This window comes from Cyphomyrmex costatus, unplaced genomic scaffold (assembly GCF_001594065.2).
Source record: "Cyphomyrmex costatus isolate MS0001 unplaced genomic scaffold, Ccosl1.0 scaffold182, whole genome shotgun sequence".
NCBI classification, from domain to species: domain Eukaryota; kingdom Metazoa; phylum Arthropoda; class Insecta; order Hymenoptera; family Formicidae; genus Cyphomyrmex; species Cyphomyrmex costatus.
This window is the reverse complement of record NW_017275847.1, coordinates 35,200-57,817: the sequence shown is the minus strand read 5'-3', so window position 1 is coordinate 57,817 and position 22,618 is coordinate 35,200. Positions and strand designations below refer to the sequence as shown.

The 22,618-nt window shown below is 33.3% G+C and overlaps 1 protein-coding gene across 1 annotated transcript in view; it reads left to right on the top strand.

Moving 5' to 3' along the window:
• 5-HT2B (5-hydroxytryptamine receptor 2B) overlaps positions 1–9,618 on the top strand; it is a 60,871-nt gene extending 51,253 nt beyond the window's left edge. Inside the window, exons 4-6 of the mRNA XM_018537746.1 lie at positions 11–398; positions 7,294–7,859; positions 9,113–9,618. Coding sequence (XP_018393248.1) covers positions 11–398; positions 7,294–7,859; positions 9,113–9,618 — 1,460 coding nt within the window. The remainder of the gene's footprint in view (positions 1–10; positions 399–7,293; positions 7,860–9,112) is intronic.
• The last annotated feature ends 13,000 nt before the right edge of the window (positions 9,619–22,618 follow it).

Sequence of the window (22,618 nt, the reverse complement as noted above, 5' to 3'; positions counted from 1 at the left end):
ATTCGCGCAGGTCTCGAGCGACGGGGCACCTGGAAGAGATACCTCCTGAATAAGGGTTCGGGCGGCAGCGGTGGCACGCCGCAACACACCTCCGGCACGTCTACCGACACCGAGCTGACCACCCTCGACACTCACGAGCTCTGGCTGCAGGAGAGCGAGCCACCACCCTCGGCCATGTCCGCCCTTCACGCTTTCGGTACGGAAATGTTGAAGTTGTCGAGGGGTCTCGAGGGAATGGCCGGTAGCTCAGGCAATCAGATGTCATCAAAATTGACAACACAACACCAGCAGCATCAGCATCATCATCATCATCATCATCATCATCATCAGCAGCAGCAGCAACTGCTGCAACTGCAGCAATACGGTCCCTCACCACGCAGATGCAGCTTCCGTAATGGGTATGGAGATTGCGAGACAATTATGTGTTTGCGAATCATAAATCTTTCTGTAAGCTTCCTTTATAATCGCAACATAATAAATTTCATGACTCGAATACAATAAAAATACGACCTAGTTGGAAAAATAATGGGAAAAATATAAATTTTAAAGATTGACAAGAACAAACATACACGATATTGCTCCTTTACTTCAAAGCTAACACAACTTAACAAACATATAATATTAAATTTTTACCATGAATGAGTTTAGTAAACATTAATCTTATCAAGAATAAATTACGCGTTACTTCATAAAAAATAGTCAAAACATTGCAACTCAAAAGAAATAATTTTTGAAAAAGAATCATTAAATATACCATAACTCAAACAGGATGGTTCTTTAAGGATAATTTTTTAAAGATTATGAAATGAAAATAACAAAAATTGTATTGATAATATTAGAAATATATCACGCGCGATATATGTTTGATTAGAAAATAATTTTCTATCAAGATAAATAATAATTTTTTTTTCTTTATCTAATATAAGACTTTTTTTGAGTTATATCACTTTTGAAGTAAAAGAACGATCTATAAATATGTAAGTAGAAATAAGCCAAATTTTAATTCATCTTGTTTCTATTTCAACGTAAAATTTCTATTTCTTCGTAAAAGCTCTCTTTTTCTTAGCTTTATAAATAATTCTATAATTTTATATAGGTAAAGCTTTTTCATTTGTGTTCATCTTTTTTCTGTTTCTTTTCCGTTTCTCTTTGTGATATTATCACACGTGTATTGTTTTATGCAAACTGCTTAGAGAAGACGACGATGTATCCCAGGCACAATTTTGTAAGAAGGGAATTTCCGTGCTTGTCTGAGTTTTCGCGAAAGATGCTTTTGCAATTATTATCCATATCCATCGCATCGTAACCTGCGAACTCTCAAAACACGCCATTGTGCTTGACGGCACGGCGGCACATTTCCGTGGCAATACGACAGCACGAATTTGCGTCACTTTGTCACTCTGGCTCGCACAACACCGTGACTACCACGAGATGCAGTTAGCGTTGCGTCAAATCAACTTACGACGGCAACCGAGAGAGTTTCCGGTGAATTTGTGTCATCCAATATACCACGAACCTACGCATGCAGCTATCGTCGAAGTTCTTAAGTGAAGAATGTCTTATTATATTCCATACTCGTGTCTACAATCTAAATTTATGATACTCGACTTTCATCTCTCAACATTCTTTAGTTAGTCTCATGTTGCTGTTAAAAGATATAAATATTTTTTCCAAAAATTTTCTAAAAACGTAGCATTGCCCTCAATATTATACTCATAGGAAAATTTATTATTTAAAATATTGTCGCTTCTCTCTCTCTCTCTCTCTCTCTCTCTCTCTCTCTCTCTCTCTCTACATACTGTACAGGCTAAAAATTTGGAAACACTTAAAAAATTGATATCAACAATTATTTCTTTTAATTTTTAAAGGTAAACCAATTTTAGAGGTAAATGTTTTAGTTGAAAAAAATCAACTTTAAATTCAGCCGAGACTTAAGATATATTTCTTAGGATATCCTTGCATATAGGTCATCATTTACTTCCTCATGGAATCGAATGAGAGAGAGAGGAAGAGAGAGTTACGGGAGAGGGGAATTATATTTGACGTCGTTTAGAGCTTCCAGCGTCGATCCACGGAAACACGCAAACTGAAAGTGGAACGAGAATTTAGGAGTGCGCCTAGAATATTAAAAGACTCCATACCGCTATAAAATATGTTTCAATCATAATCCACCGATCTCTCTACTGTTCTGCGTTTTCCCCATTTCCCATGTCTGCTTTGCGAGTTTAAGAAGTATTTACATATGTTTAAAAGTTCAAACATTTCAAAAGATCAGATTAATCAAACAGAAATCTCGTGACAATAAAATATAAGAATTTAATGACTACACAACAAAATTAAAACTCATTAAAGGATGAGAATGCAAAAAAGATCTTCGGAAAAGATCTTAAAATTTTTTAAAAGTAGTAGAACGCAAGAATTTGCGAGAAATGCTATTCCAGGCGACAAAAATATAGAAAACGGGAAATCTACGATATGAGACACGTAAGATTTTTAAGACGCGAGCGGTCGGAAAGATCTTGCGAGAGGCGGAAAAGCGGAATCGTATCGGATGCAGCTGAAAGGTGAAAATCTTTCAAAATAAATTGGTGCAATCATTAAAACGCAATATTTCAAATTGCACAACTTCCATTTCCAGCATCTTTTTCAGGGAATGGAAGTAACTCGTTACTTGTAACGAAGTTACAGTTACAAGTTACTTTTTTGGTAACTTTACTGGTAACTGCGTTACTTTTTTTTTTGGTAACTGTAACGGTAACGAGTTACATTTTTTGGGTAACGGTAACGAAATTTACAGTTACTTTTGTCGTTACTTTGCACACGATTGAACACGGTTCGATTGGATACATGCTATTTATAGCGCTTATCAATAAGACTTGAAAGCCCTTAAATATTCGGCCGTCATGATCCAGTAATTATTTTACACTTCTATCTTCTATGTAATACATAGGACATACAAATATTTCAGTTTGCTGCATATTTTACAGGTTTTAGAATTACAAAATTGTGTTTAAAAAAAATTAAAAAATAAATTAAATAATAGTAAAATGAGAAGGGCTACGAACTCAAAAGCGAAACAGTTTAAAAGACGATGACAATAAGTGTGGAAACGTCGTTTGTTTTTATCTTGTTTTATCCATGTTGTTGTTCTAATATATATTTATACATTTAATTACATTGTCATCGTCGTTCTTATCGGAAATAAACTGTTTCATTTTTGGCTCGTAACCCTTCTCATTTTACTTTTATTTAATTTATTATTTGAGCCATTCTACATTGTTTTTTTTTTTTTAATAAAACTATATATATATTTGTCAGTATTACATATAAAAAAAAATGCAAAAGTACATTTTTAAATTGATTTTAAAAAAGTAACGGAAAAGTAACGAAAAGTTATTTTTCAAGTAACGGTAACTGTAACGAGTTACTTTTAAAAAGCGATAACTGTAACTGTAACTAGTTACATTTTTTACTCGGTAACGAGTAACTGTAACTAGTTACTTTTAAAAAGTAACTTTCCATTCCCTGATCTTTTTTTACTTTTGCACCTTTTAATGAACATATTAGTAACTCAGAGTAAGTCCCTTTTAGCTTTAATGATATTAATACATCAAGATAATGACAAATAAATTATGAATTAATACATTAAGTAATAATATATTTAGGTACATCCAAAGGTACATTCATCATAAAAATTTAAACAAATCTCAAATCGTGCGAAATCACCGGAATCCTATTAGAAAGCGAAATTTAATTCTATGTACGTCAATCTCTAAATATTATAATAATACTCAGAAAAAAGTTACTCGATTAAATCAGTTTAGTTCGTTATTTTGTAAAATTTCATTATATATTTTACGAAACGACAAAGTAAATTACTTTTAAGCGGATAAAAGCCACACGTATGATTACACAGCTTCCGCAATTTTTCAAATTTTACACGTTTTTGCGACGATCGAATTTCCCAAGTCTCCTCGAATCCTCGTAGGATTCACATAAAAATGCGAAAGCAGACGCGTCAGAAAGGTCACCGTGACGACGAGAAAACCCATTTATACATGGTAACTTCAAAGTGGATTGTGTGTGTGTGTGTGTGTGTGTGTCTGCGCGCGCGCGTGCGTTCGTGTGCGCGCACTTAGCTACTGGCATTCAAAGTGCCAAAACGGACCAACCTCCGAACAGGAACGAACGGGCGAGCAAAGGTGATGTGGCAAGGAGGTCGCAGATGGTGAGTTTCGCTCGTTCACTCGTGGTTGCGTACTTAAGTAAACTGCTCTTGCCCCTACGTGAACCTCTAATAAAGGAATGCACTTATAGGATCGTGCCTCTGAACGCATCAAACGAAGATTACCTCTCTATTACGTGCAGAGGACTTTGCCTTTTGCAGAACGAAATTATACCTTCTGTGGATTTCGTGAATTAAATAACAGCGTCGAGTATTCAAAGATCTCCCTCAGGATATTTCCTCCCTTCAATTGTTATATTATAATATAAATTAAATTGTATTTAGTTTAATAATATAGAGTATAAATAGAATTAGAGAATGTACAATATATAAAATATAGCCGAAATAAATCACGAAATAGTGATTTGTCATAAAAAGAAATAAAATTTTTTAACAAGATTTTTTTTAAGTTAATTGGAAAATTAATGACGTACTTACGCTTTAAGTATTTAATTTATAATAATTAAGTATATAGTATTTAAATTCAAGATTAAATTTTATAAAACAGTAACGAAATATATTGACGTCGGTATGTTACACACCTTTCTCATTTTTATTAACATTAAATTTGTTTAAAAAATCTAAATTCTTTTTATAAAAATTTGTTAAATTTAATTTGTAAAATTAAATAAAAAATTAGAAATTAATACAAGAAATTTTAATTTTAATTGAAATTAATATATGATAAATTATGTACGATAAATTAACATAAATTTTAACATGAAAATATAAACAAAAATTTAATAGCAATTTCTTAATAATCCAATAATTAAACATAACAAAACAGAAAGAAACTAAATTATATTCCCTGTTTAAAATGCATTTTCTGAGAAACATCTGTTTCTTCTTCAACCAGACTACCTCCTCCATCCCATCCTTTCTCGACCTCATCAGTTTACCTCGACCAATATTTTTCTCAATTTACTGTCAAGACCGCGGACGTAATCCACTTCGACGACAATCGGGCCGTTTCTCTTTCTTCTAGAAGCACCCTCAATTATCCTCCGAAAACCCAGCCAACGAATTTCCAAAGTGCTGATAAAATTGTCACTCATGAGCAACGATAACAGTCCAATATTAAACATTGCAGAAAATCAGAGGGGGGCGTAGAAAAATAATCATTTTCATTTCAATTTTAAAGAACAATTGTCAAATTCTGTCTGTTTCGGAAATCATCGAACTCTTAATCTTAAATTTTTCTCGTTTTCTTAAAATTTTGTTATTTTTTCCATCTATAATTATAATCATTGTTTTATTTTATATTACTTCGTTTTTTTCTTTCAAATTATTACCTTATATTCTTCCTTAAAATCTGAATCTTCTTTACCTTATTACTAATTGTACAATCTTTTTTTTCTAAAATTTAGATTGCTATCTCATTAACCTTCTATTATTATATTTCGTTATTACATCAACTTTTCTTTTTAATCCGAGATTTTACTTTATTATTTTGATATCTACCACAATCGCCGGTAAACAAAATATCGGCAAGATACAGATATTTATAGATATTTGAATAACCAACGCAAAAATCGATCCAGGTGATCGATAACAGACTGATAACGATTGACGATAGAAATGTGTGTATTCCGACCGTCAAAAGTTTTCGGTACAGGTGCATATCTCGCGTGTCTCTAATTTGCAAGGACGGAAGCAATTTTTCCTCTCGCGCTCGCGCGCAAGCTCATCCAATCTCGCGATCAATTACCGTACCACGCTGCAAAATGGGATGCAATCGCATTTTTTTGCTTTTCCTTTTTTTTCATCGTTTTTCCTCTTCAACTGCATGCGGCCGACCGATTCTGCGTATCAAATAATAAAAGGGACTTGCGTTCGTATCGAAACAATAGACATGGTGCACATTTCGTAACGGCGATATTTGTAGATTCCCTTTGAAGCTGGATTCGTGACAAAAATATCCAAATATTTTTTCCCTTCAGTAGACTTTAAAATGACAATCTCGCGTGAAACAATAAGAGGATTAAACCATGCCAAATAATAAAGGAATCAGCGAATCAAACTTTCGTTCGCATAGTTTTAGTTCACAGCGTATAGGACGATTATTTTTGACTCGATTGCAATTGATAAGAAAAGCTTTTGTCCTGCGTTAAAACGCATTTCAGATATTCCTTTTTTCTCTTCGGTTTGATTTATAACAGCGAGAGAGATTATTGAGCGTGATAAAATAACAGGATTCGAGCATTAATCCTTCAATAAAGTGTTCATACCATTTTACAGTTGGGATTATTTGGAAATCGATTACAATTGATAATAAAAGTCTTGTCGCACGTAAAGTCCTCCAAAAGTTTCTCTCTTCAGTTTGTCAATTTCGTAGTAATAAAAAATTGATTAAACATGAGATGACAATAGACTGCAAATATTAATATGCCCGACTGTAAACATTTCATTTATAAATTCAATTTTCAAATTTCCAGATTCGTATCAAAGAAATTCTACACTAAAGAAAGTTTACTAAATTTATTCAATAAAAAATGATAATTAAAATTAATAGTTCTTGTACCATATATACAAATAGATATACATATATGTTTATATTTAGTTAGTACTATTCAAATATTCATTAAAATTTAGTAATCTTTTTTTAGTGTAACTCTGGGACAAGAGATGTTTCTCATGTACATAATACATACATTCAAATTGGCTGACTGTATGTACAGATTTAACTTACTTATTTGAATCTTTCTAATTGTAAGCCATAACTGTCATTATCTTTTCTAATTATAAGTGAAAATTAAACCGAGAATAAGTCAAATAAGAAAAGGAATCTTATTTTTAGTCGAACCAAATTTTGTTCATGCTTAATATAATTTGTTAATTTACAAATCTACGTATAAATATTATTAAACACCGAGATTTAAATCGAAAATAGGATTTTTCCACTTATCTGATTATTTCCTTTCTCTTTTCATCGTTCACAGCTTTTGTTATTTTTATACGTTAAGTTTAAAAAATTTAAATATTAATTATTAACAAAGTTATTATATAAGATGTAAATGAAGACCATATCATTTTCCTCTATTAATAGCTTAATTTTTATTTTTTTGTAGAAATGCAGAGAGCACGGAGAGCAGCATGTCCTGTTCAAGAACCAGCATATCGACGGAAGATTTTGCGAGTCCTTGGAAACATCGGAGACGAGCGTCAACCTATAACGAGGCTCATTTGGAGAGGTCGATGCAGATTCTCGGCTCGCCAAGAACTCCCAGAAAAAGATCTTTTAGCTTCCACGAGCAGTCGTTCTGTCGCAAAGGCGAGGACGATTCGACGCGCAAGAAATTTCACGATAAAGCACCGGAAGAACCGATAACGTTACCGCCACCCTGCACGTGTCCCTATTTCGGGGAATCTTCGAAGAAACCGCCACCGTCAGGCGAGATTGTTATTGTCTCCAGTGACACTATGAAACCTATTAGTAACAAACATCTGGAAACAAATATTCCTATATTCCTTTCGGGCGATACTACGAAATCAATTGGCAACAAGGGTCAGGAAATGGGCCTATTAGATAGACACAACGACGCAAGATCTACGGAGGATGCTAAAGGTTACGAGCAGCTGACTCTTGCGAATTCCGTGGTCACATGGCGAAGCGGAAGGCGAGGTTCCAGCCTGAGTACGTGACGATAAGAGTAGTGATGACGTAAACAACAATTTCGATTAGCTCTTCGATAATTGCCTGTGGGAAATTCTCTTGGCCATTGCGTGCCACTAACGTTTCGCTAAAAATTGCGGAAGCAAAACGAGATACGATGACACCGATGCTAGACAACGACAACGACAGACGATGACAATGACAAATGTATAAATATTAGCCGAACAGCAACGATGACCGTCGAATGACGAGAGATAGAGAGAGAAAAAGTGAGAGAGAGAATCAGTAGTAGAGTAGGAAAGAGAATTGAGGGCATAAGAGCAAGAAATGGTAAAAGGAAGAGAGGGGGAGAGAGAGAGAGAGAGAGAGAGAGAGAGAGAGAGAGAGAGAGAGAGAGAGAGAGAGAATGAGCAAGTTCGTGAGAGCGGTTAAATCTCGAAGAAGGGAGGTTGAAACGGGGTTGCCTGATTCCCCCAGTTGCTCGCTTCGATTATTCTTTTTTTATAGCTAGAGAAAAATGGAGAGATTTGTTCAAGAAGAACGTGATTCATGGTCATGAAAAGCTTCCGATCATTGCTTTTTCAGAATCGCGTATTAGGATTTTCGCATTACTGATTTCGGAAGATTCAAGACTGTAAAATTGACGTATTCGCGAATCTTAAAAATTTTTAACGAAAATTAAAAAATATTTTTGTTGTTTTACATCTTAATTATTAAATTTTTTAATTTTCGCAAAACATCTTGAAAAAGAGTAAGATTCTTAGAGATTATTTAATTAATTAACGAATTTTAAAAATTTCATAAATGTGTCTACAGATTTTTAACGGAGATTAAAAAATATTTCTACTAAAATTATTAAATTTGTTGACATATATTCGTGTCCTAAAGAATAAGATTAAAAAATCTTAGATTATTTATGTATCAGGTTTATCGAAAGATCAACAAATTTTTTAAATTATTTAATATTAAAAATTTGCATATTGTCACAGCTCTTTTCATCTAAGATTAATTAAATTAAAATCTTTAGATGCAGATGCTAGAATTAAATTCTAATCCTCAAATTCCCATTATTCCTATTAACGTTTAAATCTCCAAGTTTTCGCACGTTTGAAAATATTTCTTCTAGACATGTCAATTCGAAAACTTTCAGCATTTAGGATCCCCAACTTTTCTCGAAATTTTCGAAACGATTTCCAATTTACAGCGATGGCAGCAATCCTTTTACCCGCTATCTCATCCATTTTCGTGAATCAAATCTTTCAAATCCTTTGCAGGCAGCACCAGGACCCTGCTGTCTGCTAGTACGAGAGCAACGCCGTTGAGACGCGCGGCGACAATGCGAGCACACAATGGAGCGATGGGCGTGGCAAATGCGACCTTGAACCAGAGTAATCCGTCGTCGCCGAATTTGTTTAGGTACTCGAGTGGTCAGGTGCGCAGCCATCATTCGCGCAACAGCAGCGTGATTTCGCGTAACAGTTCTCGCCACGGCAGAATCATCCGACTGGAACAGAAGGCTACAAAGGTCCTCGGCGTAGTGTTCTTCACGTTCGTAATTCTGTGGGCACCGTTCTTCGTGCTGAACCTAGTGCCGGCCATATGTCCTGACTGCGAGCGTCGCATCGACCGTAAGATCTTCGACCTTGTCACTTGGCTCGGCTATGCCAGCTCCATGGTCAACCCGATTTTTTACACCATCTTCAACAAGGTCTTCCGCCAGGCGTTCAAGAAGGTGCTGCTCTGCAAGTATCGAAATCAGGAGTGGCGACCGCCTAGATAGGCTCTGGGCCCCGGGAGACCGGGGATCGCCATCAGCAGAGTGTAAACGATGGGAATGGAAGACCGATGCGCGAGTTATCGATGAGAATGGTGAGAATCAGAGAGACGTTCGGAGCAAAAAATTGAACTCATGAAATGGTGCTATTCTACTCACGCTATTGATTTGTTTCGAGAAACACATAACGACGGTCTCGTATTTTTTGTATGTACATATGTACGTGTGTATGAATAACGTTGCCGATTTTTGACGGATTAAAAGTTCTCTATCGAATCTTCCTATTAGCCACTCCTGTTAACGTTTTGTAACCAAGAATGATTTTAACGAACTAAAAATATTTTTTTAAATCTTCCTATAAATACGTACAGCTTCTATATACATATATGCTAATACTTCATATCAATTACATATCAATGTGCAATAATGTGTAATATATAATAACGCCTATTTTAATAATTTTATATTTATAAGTAGTTACCTCTTAAAAAATATTTTATTATGACAAAACCCAAATTCTTTGCCCAGAATCATTTTCGATAACTCAAATAATCACGAAATTGTTTTATCTATACTATTTCTTATTTATTTTTTGTTTTGTACTAATATTTACTTTAACTACTTTCTAATGTAATTGTTATTAAACATATTTTTCCGTATTCGACTTCTAGCCTAACTAATATTCTTTTGTTTACAAAATTTACGTTAGATGCTTGAATTCTTTTGAAGTAATTTTTTTTAAAAGTATAGGGGAGGGGGGAGACTGGAGCTAATTCGGTACTTTCATCTTCTTTGATGATTTTCAATAAGAAAATTAATTATTTAGCTTTTAGCTAAATAAATGGTACTGTTGAAAAGAACGAACCTTTGGCTACAAAATGATTCAAAGCATTTTTGGTCTATGTCACTTCGTTTTATAGGTATAGAGAAAATATGACACAACCTCCAAATGCGAAATTGCAAAATTTCCGGGGTAAAGTCGACACACCTCATGTTCGCGTTAAAATTAATATAAAGACACATCATTTTGCTTTAAAAGAATAAAACTACTTTATTTCTTTACTTTCACTCTGTTTTGTGTCGATATGTCCGGACCATTTTGTTATAATAACGACAAAAATGACGCATTTTCAATAGAGAAGAGACAAAAGCCGAGGCAAAGTCAACACTATTGGCACGGACTATGGTTAGGGTTATACTGCGCTGACTTTGCCCCAAGCGTCCATTTCTACTTCCGTTACTCAGAATATGTAACAAATCCATGAAACTGCGAGAATAGTCAACAGATTCGTGACTAGCATACACATTTCACTTACAAGGAGAGGCCGCTAATCTGTAATCACCGATTTTAATCAACTTTTTTGGACGTGTAGTACTGACTGAATGTCATTATAACTTTTATAACTTTTAAATGTTATATACAATTTTTAAGTTGCTCTTAATTATGTGTAATATAAAATTATTTATTTTAAAAAATCAGGGAATTATAAAAAATAATTTTATATAAAATTAAAGATTTTTTGGTGAACACAAAATATATATTTGCAATAAAAATTTACAATGACTGTTTTACATGACTGTTAAAAAATTTAAATGTTAAAAAAAGTTCCGACTACAGATCAAACTCTGAGATCCCAAGGGTAATAGCGGTGCCAGGAAATATTTTATTGCTATTATATTTATTTCTCGCGAATGGCTGAATAGTGGGTCCTACCGCTTTACTGTAGCACATGTTTCAGTCAGTATTACACGTCCAAGAAAGAGTTGATTAAAATCGGTAATTACAGACTCTTCTTGTTAAAATTACTTACCTGGCTAATTGTACAAGCGAAAAAACTACAGGTATAATAACAAACTTTTGTCGCGTCAGAAAAATGACTTCCGACTGAATAGAACACGTTCGTCGTTGTAGAAATTGCAATGTTGCCAGTAACTTAACAAAACTCCGTCCACAACATGGATACATGAAGACGCATCTTCAGTACTAATAGCTAATTCATACAATTTATTGTTCGTGACTTAAAGCCGAATAATGACTTTATCCTGAATTAGCCCCGGTCTCCCCTACTATTTCTGGAACGTTGTTTGCGTGTGCTTAGAACAAACTTTTCAATAGTTTGATCGCGCGAGAAACGCGAGTGAACAATTTTACTAGTAGACTAATAAGGAAATTATAACATAGTAGCTATTTCCAAACACGCTTCTTGTAACTGCAAAATCATCCGATAAACTATCGCCGACTAATTAAATTCGCAATTGAATCTCCCTAATTAAATTCCGCACGAAGTAATGAGAAATTTGTAAATAAAAACGGAACGACGTGCGTTTAATTATAATTACTATTAACAGCGTAGAATGTATAAATGTGTGTATACGTATGTATAATTGTAAAAAAAAACTTGCTAATATGTAAGATGTTAATAATGAAAAAGGCGCTCATGAGAAAAGTGTGTCAAAAGTCATCGAAGAAAAAATTCGAGTTCAACCGAAGAAATTAAATCGATATAGAAACTCGTTAATGCCATTATAGTATTGTCTATATATACGAAAGAGAAGAATGTCACTAAGAATAGACGCTTGATTCTTTCATTGTTTCTGGCATATGAATCGCCACATAATAATTTAAGAGACACGACAAGCTTTTTTTTAATTATCCCCAATTAATTTGCAGAATGCATCAGTGTCTGCCGATCGCGACATTCCCCTTTTTTTAAATAAGAATTCTTAAATCATCTTTTTTGTCAATTCAAAATTCTATAAATTTCAAACTATTTCCTGAAATGCAATCCTAAATATTAGTATAAATAATGTATAAATAAAATACTCGCGATTTTTTCGAAAATATATCTAATATAGAAAAACGATAGAAACATTTTAATCAAATTATCTACTTTTCAAATCAATCACTTTTGCTATCTTTTAGACAATACATGCTGCGGTAAAAAAATATTTTGCAGCGCAATTTATCGTTCACATCAAAATGATCATTTTTTAATTTTTTTAAGCCAATCTTGGCGCGTTATTTCCGACATAATTTTGTCTTTATACATCTTGCAAATTATTCTGGTTGCTTCGGTGGTGGTTTTATGACAATGAAAATAGTAAAGCATGCAATAGCAAATAAGTACGTACCTTTTAAACGTTCATTTTCAATTAAATTGGAAATGTACTCAATTGTCTAACTGCAAACTGTTATATACTTTTTAAAATGCGGGTTGATCAACTTTACTAGTGGAAAAATAATTAGGCGCGAAAATTTAAATGTATCATTATTAGCCTCTATTACTTAAAGTAACCGCGGGAACTTATTTATACACCTATAATAATCTCAAATGCAATTGCGTAGCAACACAATTGCCAGCCTTGTCATGAAATTGTACCATGATTCTGCAATCGCCGATTCTGAATTTGATTATACAATATATGGTACGTATATATTGTATAATATATATTACAAATACATATATAACTGCAGATTCTACATGCAATTGTATCGCAAGTTCGTAACTTCAGATTCCGGATACAATAAGAACAGCTTCGCAATTAATTGTACGACGACAGTGGAAATCCCCAGACGCGTTTACGAGATTGAAAAAGGGCAGACTCGAGATAGACAATGAGAGAGACAGAGAAAGGGAACGAGGGAGCGACCTGTCGTTAATAAAAAATAAAGACACGATCGTCGAACTTGCGCAAGCGTGACGCGGCTTTGACGCTACCGTTCGCGTTCGCTGTTATATCGAGCTAAGTGGTTGGAGTAAGAGTGAGATGGATGATGGAAACATACACGGCGATCCCCCCCCCCCCCCGTCAGACTCCACTATTGGGCCGCCCAATCAGAAAATCAATTATAGGTCGCCGCCGCATTAATCGTACGATCGACTGTTCACCGTCGTCACACTAATTATTTAGTTTTCCATCGTTGTTCGCGGCTTGTTCCGATGTCGACCCCGTGAAAACCATTTAAAACATGCACAACGAGACGACTACATTTTACCGCCAATCGTTTTTGAGAAAGAATCAATTGATAATTGACATAATGCCTTACATAATTTCCATGATCGATTACATCAAATTAATAATATTGTCCAATAACCCTGCTTAAAATTTTCTATAAAAAACTATAGGAACATATAGAGTTTGTATAGGTATTTATAGTTTTTAATAGTTTCTATAGTAGCGCACGAGAGCGACTATAGAAGCTCTACAGTTATCAATAAGATTCTATGAGTATAATAATAGAAAACTATTGCGGACTGGGATTTACCGATTCAAAACGCTCATTAAAAACTATAGAATTTTCTTAGTAGTTTTCTATAGAAAATTTTAAGCAGGGAAGTCTCACAAGTTTTTCATGTTAAGAAATCTTTCGCGTATGTAAAAAGCTAACACCTTTGAATATTTTAAATTAATTAGTTTCTCTTATTTTATTTATTTCAAAAAATTACACTGGCTTATAAATTTTGAATTCTCAGTGCAAGAAAAGAAAATAACTTTTATTGATATATATTTTTGGGCAATGAGTTTGGGTAAAACTCCTCATAAACAATATAACTATCGATATAATGCTATCTAAATAGGTATAAACATAATATCTCACTAAAAATTTTCGCCAGGAAAGAAAAAAAAACCAGGAAATAAAATGAAACTTTTGTCAGTTGAATTAGATCTGTGTCTGCAGAGTTAAATTCTTAATAATTAATGAGAGAATATGTCGTAACGGTCAAACTCTCTGAATCTTGGATGCTTTTAATTCCGTATGAATTTATATACTATGTATGTAGATTCTTAAATGCGCGCCGAAATTTCTTCAGGCTTACAACGCAAACTCTAATAAACTACCGCAGTACTATCACGAGTTAAATTGACTAACAATCTAACAATTTTGATGCCTATAGCATCTTGGATCTTAATAATGTTGAATGACATATTAAAATCTGTGAATGACATATTAAAAATCTGTAAATAATTAATTTATATTGCGAAAAATATTACCTCGGCTGGGAGTCGAACCTGGATCTCTGGCATTCCCTGCGAGCGTTCTTTAGACTACCGAGGTCTTAGTAATATTTTTCGCAATAATCATACAAGTAGGAACAACTTCAGGTGACGTAAATAAACAATATCAAATCTTATTGGACCGTGAAAGTTTAAATTAAATATCGATTAGAACATGCCGTAACGGTCAAGCTGGATCTTGGATGCTTCTAATACATACATAATTTCGTGTGAATTTATACACTACGTATGTAGATTCTTAAATGCGCACCGAAATTATATATTAGAAGCATCCAAGATCCAGCTTAACACTTACGGCATGTTTTCATCGATAATTAGTTTAAACTCTCACGGTCCAATAAGATTTGATATTCTTAATAATCGTTTATATATATACCGAAACTCATTAAATTAAGATATTAAGTTTGTTAATGTAACATTAAATATCGTGCACTTAATGTGAGCGAGTTTTGCCAAAATTGATCGAGATTAATTGACTCGCGAAGTCACGACATCTGGGTTTGCTCAGGTTCGCAAACTCAAGGAAACCTCTATTTGATGTTACAACTAAAATAGCATTAATTATACTCACTCATTAACGCGCAGCTCAAGTTACGCTCTTTGATAAAACGACAAGATCCACAAGATGCATTTGTCCTAAAGATGAAACTGTAGAAACTTAATTAAAAGGCTAATGTCGAAAAAACTGAATTTAAAATAAAGAAAATATAAAATTAAAACAAAATGAAAATGTAGGATTCAAATAAAAAAACAACGAATTTTAATATTTCAACTGGAAAATTATTATTTCCTACTTGTTAACATAAGAGATAATGACTAAATAACGAGAAATAAAAATAGAATACAATATTCTATTTTACTTGACAGCACACGCATTAAATACTATAATATAAAATTAGAATAGAATAAAAATTAAACAATGAATAACAACCTTTTGTAAAAGAATTTAAGATCAAAGAAAAGTATGAGAGTTATGCAGATCTACTCGTATACTTAACGTGCAAGATATATCTATATAGCTTATCTCTTTCAATATTATTCATACATTACTTCATCCAGCTTTCGTCTCATCGCAATTTCTCCAGCAAGTACAACTTGAAACGGTAATACGAGGTCTTCCGCGGAATTGGTGTAATTGGCAATCTGCACAATTAGTCCGCGTCTCTCGTCGAAGGGAAAGACTAATCGTCGTAAGCCCCGTGGGGCTGAATTCTCCATTAACCCTTAAACGACGCTCGAAACTTCCACTTATTTCCAATAAAAATCAATAATGAAAGAAATAGCGAATGGATCAAAATTATACTACACAATTAATATACATATATTACGATGTGTGAACGTGCATAAATATAAAAATGCATCAAACGTAAAAACTTAAAAAATCTCTCTAAATATTTAGAATGGAATCTAATTCTAAAGAGTGAGACATTTCACTCTTAAAAATTGACAACTATAAGCTACTCTTTTTCGACACTGACTCAATTATCACTCTTTGTTACTTCAAAGATTTTAGAGAGAAGATATAAAAAATTACAAATTAAATGAGAAATTAATGACCAAAGAAGAGAAATAATCATACGTCAGGAAAATCACTCCTTCGTCTATTTCGTTAAATAGCAGAACCGCGTTGAGTATTTCGCAAATAGCGGAAAGACAAATCGTGTAGAAGGCGATCGCGACGCGCAATCAGACACAGAGAAAATGAGGAGGAAGTAGGCGAGTCCGAACTGACCGAGCTCGTCTGACATTAATTAAGTTCTCGACAAGTCACGTACCTCGAGATAAGAGCCAGGCCGAATTCTCAGAAGAATCGATTTTTATAAGGCTAGAATTTCGGAATTCCTATACAAGTTATCGCATTTAAAGAGAAAGAGATCGATACACAGCAAAACATTTTGCATTTGTGTTAAAATTAGTCCATTCAACAGTCTCTATTAAATATGAAAGATAAACGTGATTGACTCGTATGATTTTTAAAATCATAGAAAGTGTAAAGCCTAATCGAGTCTTGAAAACTGGATGTTAATGTCTATTTTATCATGTGAATTTATATACTGCGTATGTAGTCCCCCCTCGCGACGCTGATAGATTTTCAGCCTTGACGCATACATATTCACTACCACAGTAATATCACTTAGTTAAATTGAGAATCAATTTAACCAATTTTTTGATGCCTATAGCATCATATTAGATCTTAATAATATGTTGAAAGACATATATTAAAATTTAATATTAAAGTAATAATTTAAACTCAGAGAAGCTGAGATTGTGAAGAATATCACGAGTTGGCGTTTCGTCCCGGCTTCCACTACTGGACTCATCAGTAAGGTAATGTAGTGGGAGCCTACCTTAGACGCCTGGGAAGATGTTAGAAAGAAGTTCTATATAAACAATTACTCATGTAATTAAGCACTTGCGAGAAATGGCATTGCGTCGCGAGGGGGGACTACATACGCAGTATATAAATTCACATAATAAAATAAACATTAACATCCAGTTTTCAAGACTCGATTAGGCTTTACACTTTCTATGATTTTAAAAATCATACGAATCAATCACGTATATCTTTCATATTTATATCGCGCGGCCTGAAAAATGCGCTTTAATAATATTAAGAACAATGTGAAGAATATCACTTCGTCGACTAGCCAACAGAGGTCTATAGTTACTCATTGTTTATATAGAACTTCTTCTAACATCTTCCCAGGCGTCTAAGGTAGGCTCCCACTACATTACCTTACTGATGAGTCCAGTAGTGGAAGCCGGGACGAAACGCCAACTCGTGATATTCTTCACAATCTCAGCTTCTCTGAGTTTAAATTATTACTTTAATATTAAATTTTAATATATGTCTTTCAACATATTATTAAGATCTAATATGATGCTATAGGCATCAAAAAATTGGTTAAATTGATTCTCAATTTAACTAATTGTAAGTGATATTACTGTGGTAGCGAATATGTATGCGTCAAGGCTGAAAATCTATCAGCGTCGCGAGGGGGGACTACATACGCAGTATATAAATTCACATAATAAAATAAACATTAACATCCAGTTTTCAAGACTCGATTAGTCCCTATTAAAATTTCATATTAAACTTTTAACATATCCCAGCATTAATTTAACATAATATGATTACGTTATTTTATTATATGTATCTTTCTGTATAAATTCTTTTAAAGATGATCATTAGCATCAGTAATATTGAATTGCTCGTCAACTTAATTTGTGAGATTACGTACTCCAGCTTGAGTCTAGAACTGTATTTTAAACACGACAAATATATGACGTGTAGTTTGCTTGAACTAAAAATGAAATTGTAAAAATTCACATAAAAAATATTATTAAATACGAAGATCCGTCTTAATAACTAGATATGACCCTCTTCACTCATTGGTGTTAAATATTTTGTGTTGTGAATTAAAATTTAACATTCCTTAGTGTAAAAATAATAATTCATGAATAAATGAACAAATAACAGAATTATATGAAATGAACAATAACAGAAAAACAATGTATTTTAAAACGTAAATTCTTAAAAATAAATGATTAAAATACATATTAATTTTCAACATATTATAAAATGTTAATTTTACCTAAAAAATATTGCTTACGAATAAAAGATTTTCTATGTAATTTTTTAAATATAAATTTGTGTTACTTTCTAACATAGTCATTTTGTATAAAATTAACATAAAAATATTTGAATACCGTTTGGAACACGTGAAATGTATTCAATTAAACACGACATTTCCAAATTTCCTATGTATATATAAAGATAGAGATAGATACAAAGAGATAGAGATAGCCGGATAGGAGAGAGAGATGCAACCGTGATATGTCCTGTGTTTTGCGGTTGCACGCATCACGGTGCATCTCGATGCACCTGGTCTACGAAATACATTTCGCAGACCGCGACGCGGCAGATATGTGCTGCTGCATATAATACTCACGTATAACACATGCAACATGGGTACATAAGGCTCGGTATAGGTCAATTAACCTCGGCAATCCAATATATTAAATTAGTCGATCCTTCAAGCTCTAGATGACTACCAAAAGCGTCATTCCTTAAATTATGGTCTTTCCATAAAAAGAAAACCTGGCGTTAAGTGGGCAAATTAAATTTGTCGGCCTTTCAACTTGCGGCTATTAAAGATCTTGGAGGGTCTAAATTAAAGCCTTTCCGCTAAAATCCAAAAAATTGAGCTATTAAGTCAATCGGAAAGTTCCGTCCGTTTTTTTTTTTTTTTTGCAAAAAGTATGATTTTATTTAAGAAACAAAATGACAAAGTAGATCAAACAAAATACTGTTCATCGTTCGCAATGACTTTTTCCCATTTTTCGGGCAGCAAGCGAATTTCGTGGCGAAAGAATAACTCATCCTTGGAGGCTATCCAGCCAGAGACCCATTTTTTCGACGTCTTCATAATAATTGAAGCGTTTCTCAGCAAGTGCGTATGCCATCGACCGAAACAAGTGATAATCGGAAGAGGCACAGTCTGGTGAATAAGCCGCATGGGGTAGCACTTCCCAGCGAAGTGCTTCCAATGTTTCCTTAACAACCTTAGTGACGTGAGGTCGAGCGTTGTCATGAAACAAAATCACTTTATGCTGTCTTGTCTCATATTCTGGTCGTTTTTCGCGCAATGCTCGGCTTAAACGGATTATTTTTTTTTCTTCTCGGTAGAGATCTCCTGTGACTGTTTGACTGGATTTCAACAGTTCATGGTACACTACACACTTCTAATCCCACTAAATACAGAACACGGCCTTCTTCCCATGAATATTGCGTTTTGACGTCGATGTCGATAGTTGTCCTGGATCGCAAATGGTTTTTTGGCATTTGGGATTATCGAAATAGACCCACTTTTCATCGCCAGTCACAATTCGATGCAAAAACCCCTTTCTTGTTGCCTAGCAAACAAAATTTCGCAGGTGGTTTTTTACCTTTCAATGTCTCTTGGCTTCAGTTCATATGGAACACATTTTCCTTCCTTGTAGACCTAAGGCTTTTAAATAATCAGAAATAACAGATTGAGCATAATTTAATGCTTCTGCAAGTTGTTTTTGCGTTTGACATGGGTCTTCAGCCACTAATGCCTGAATTCTTTGTCTTCAAATACTCTCGACCAGAACGCTCTTTGTCCTCCACATCAAAATTACCACTTTAAAAGCGTCGAAACCATTCTCTGCATGTTTTATTGGAAGGAGCACTATCACTATAAACTTCTACAAGCATTCTATGAGTTTCAGCTGCAGTTTTCTTCCATTTGAAGCAAAAGATTAACACTTCGCGCAAATGACGTTTATTTGGCTCAAATTTCGACATTTTCGATGCAATAAGAAATAATGTCGTTGATGCAAACGTATACTTTTATATACTGAATTTTATTGACAGATGATAAAACTATAAAATTAAGCTTGATTTAGACATTAGAGTTATCGACAGTTCCAGCTGTAGATACTCGCCGCTAAACGAACGGAACTTTCCGATTGACCTAATAATATCGAATTAAATGTTAAAAGCCACATAAATCAGAGATCTTTCCCTTCAGGATTGAAAATTGCATCCTAAATAATGGAAGGCGAAACGGTGCCGGTTGTAGCTGCTAAGAGAAACTGTAATAATTTATTACATTTAACGCGTTGCAAACAGTGACATAACTGCATCCGGACTCGTTAATCTATCGCAAGGAAAATGAAATAGTAGAAACTGGAGGAAAGAGGAGGAAATCGGAACATGGATGAGAGGAGATAAGTAGAAATGTTTTTCCAACGCTCGTACGATAAAGTCGTTTTAATTAACGAGCGGATCCGCGTTAAAATACGACGTATTAAAGCGCATTATTTATGGAAGACGAAGTATAGCGGCGGAGAGGGGTGGAGAAATAAATATAACAACGTCCGGAGTCCTAGGGAAAGTTACTAAATCCTATTTTGCAGATTTCTCAGCCGTCATTCCCAGAACGCAGTGAGATCCTAACTTTTGCGGACATTAAATCCTCGGACAAGAGCACGCTTTTCATGGAGAAATAAATTAATCAAAAATGAATTTTTTCCTTTGAGGAGAGCTTCTAGCCCTTGAGCAAAAAAAAAAAACTCTTCCATCTTATAATCTCTTCTGTCATGTAAGTGTAAAAATCTTTTATTGCTATGCTTACAACAATTAAAATTGTCTATCATGTGCTTTTATACATAGTGAATATATCAGTTCAATGATAGGATGCAAAACGGAAACTTAGGTTTTTTTAATTAAAACATTACGACATGTAAGTGACATTTTGACAAATTCTAGTTTTTTAGTTATGAATTTAAATAAGTTAGTTACAGTTTCTGTTTCTTTTTCTCTATAGCAATTTTACTAAATTAATGTAATAATGCTTACAAGATAGGACACAATCTTTACTAATTGCGACGTAACAAAATAATGTCATAAATTTATATTTAAGTTTTTTTATGTACTAAAGAGGATCCATATCCAGGGTCGAAACGTATACGTTTTTTATTTCATTTCACACATTTATATCCTGTGTTGACTCTTATAGGCACTATATTTTACATTTAGATTTAAATCTATAAATATTTTCAAAAAATGTCGATGTAGATATATATATATATATATATATTTCGAATAAGAATTTACTTTATAATTAAAATAACTGCAAGGATTACTAACGATAATTAATTAATAATTTATTTGAAACCAAAAATGGGTTATTTTGATAAATAAATGTTTTAAAATTTTTTTGATAAAATATTAAAGGAAAGTGCTAGCTTATTATTTCCAGTACATCTTCCCGATAATTTCTTCTCGATTTTAATTATTAGCCTAGTTTTCGAAAATGTTCTTTAACTATAATCATAGATTTTAGCAAACGTTGGCCCACCAAAAGCCATTTACTTTTTACAAGACGTTGCACAATTTTCTCGCATAATTTTTATCTAATGTCATGCATCATGAAACACTTATGTACATTTCATAAAAAGTCCATTACTGCTGCATTTATGAGTACATGAATAAACTTCTTAACTAGAAAGAAAAAAAACAGTTATTCAAACAGTGTTAATATCATTCTTTTAAACAAACATTAATCAATTTTATCATTATTAATTATATTAATTTAATTATGATAATGATAATAAATTAAAAAATTTTGTAGATTTTATCTACAATTATTTTAAACATTATGTTACTGTAAGAATTAATAATTATTTAATTATCGGTTACATATAGCACACAATAATTATATAATTTAGTATTTAATATTATTAAATATAAATTTTAATTAAATATTTTTTTCTCAAACATGATAGAAATAAAAATGAAAATTGTGAAACATGATAAATGAATATAGATTATAAATATGAAAGAAACAAAATTGTCAAAAATATAAGTAACTTATTTAATATACAAGAATTTTAAATGTAATTTTAATGAAATGCAAGAGTGATTATCAATTCGCGATTAAACATGAAACTAGTGTGCCGTTAATTAGCTAATTATTCCCCATGAATTAATTCATAGCGAAGAGAAGAAGCACACGAGAATTAATTCCAGTTGCGAAATATTAAAATCAGGTCTTCCGTGATTCTAAGCGAGAATTATCAGGATTGCATCCTCCGCGAAGCCGCTAATCCATTCCGTGGGATTTAATGCCATGCGAAGATATTAATTCACACACACACGAACGTGCAGCAATCTATATTTTGTTCTTTTTATTCTTCTGGATCATAATCTCTATTCTTAAAGATTCTAATGCCGAAAAAGAATTGCCTGAATTAAAAGAAATATATTCATTCCCTTCTCCCTTCCTCTCAATTAAGCTCTTTCTTTGTCTTCAAACTCTGATCAAATTTTTCAATTTTCTTCTTTTTAAATATTTCTTTTTGTATACAATCTTTGTTTTCTAAATAAAAAACATTCTGAGAGTTCATTCAAGAATCTCGTGCAGATCTTGCTAGATCTTCCTCTCATCCCCAGAAA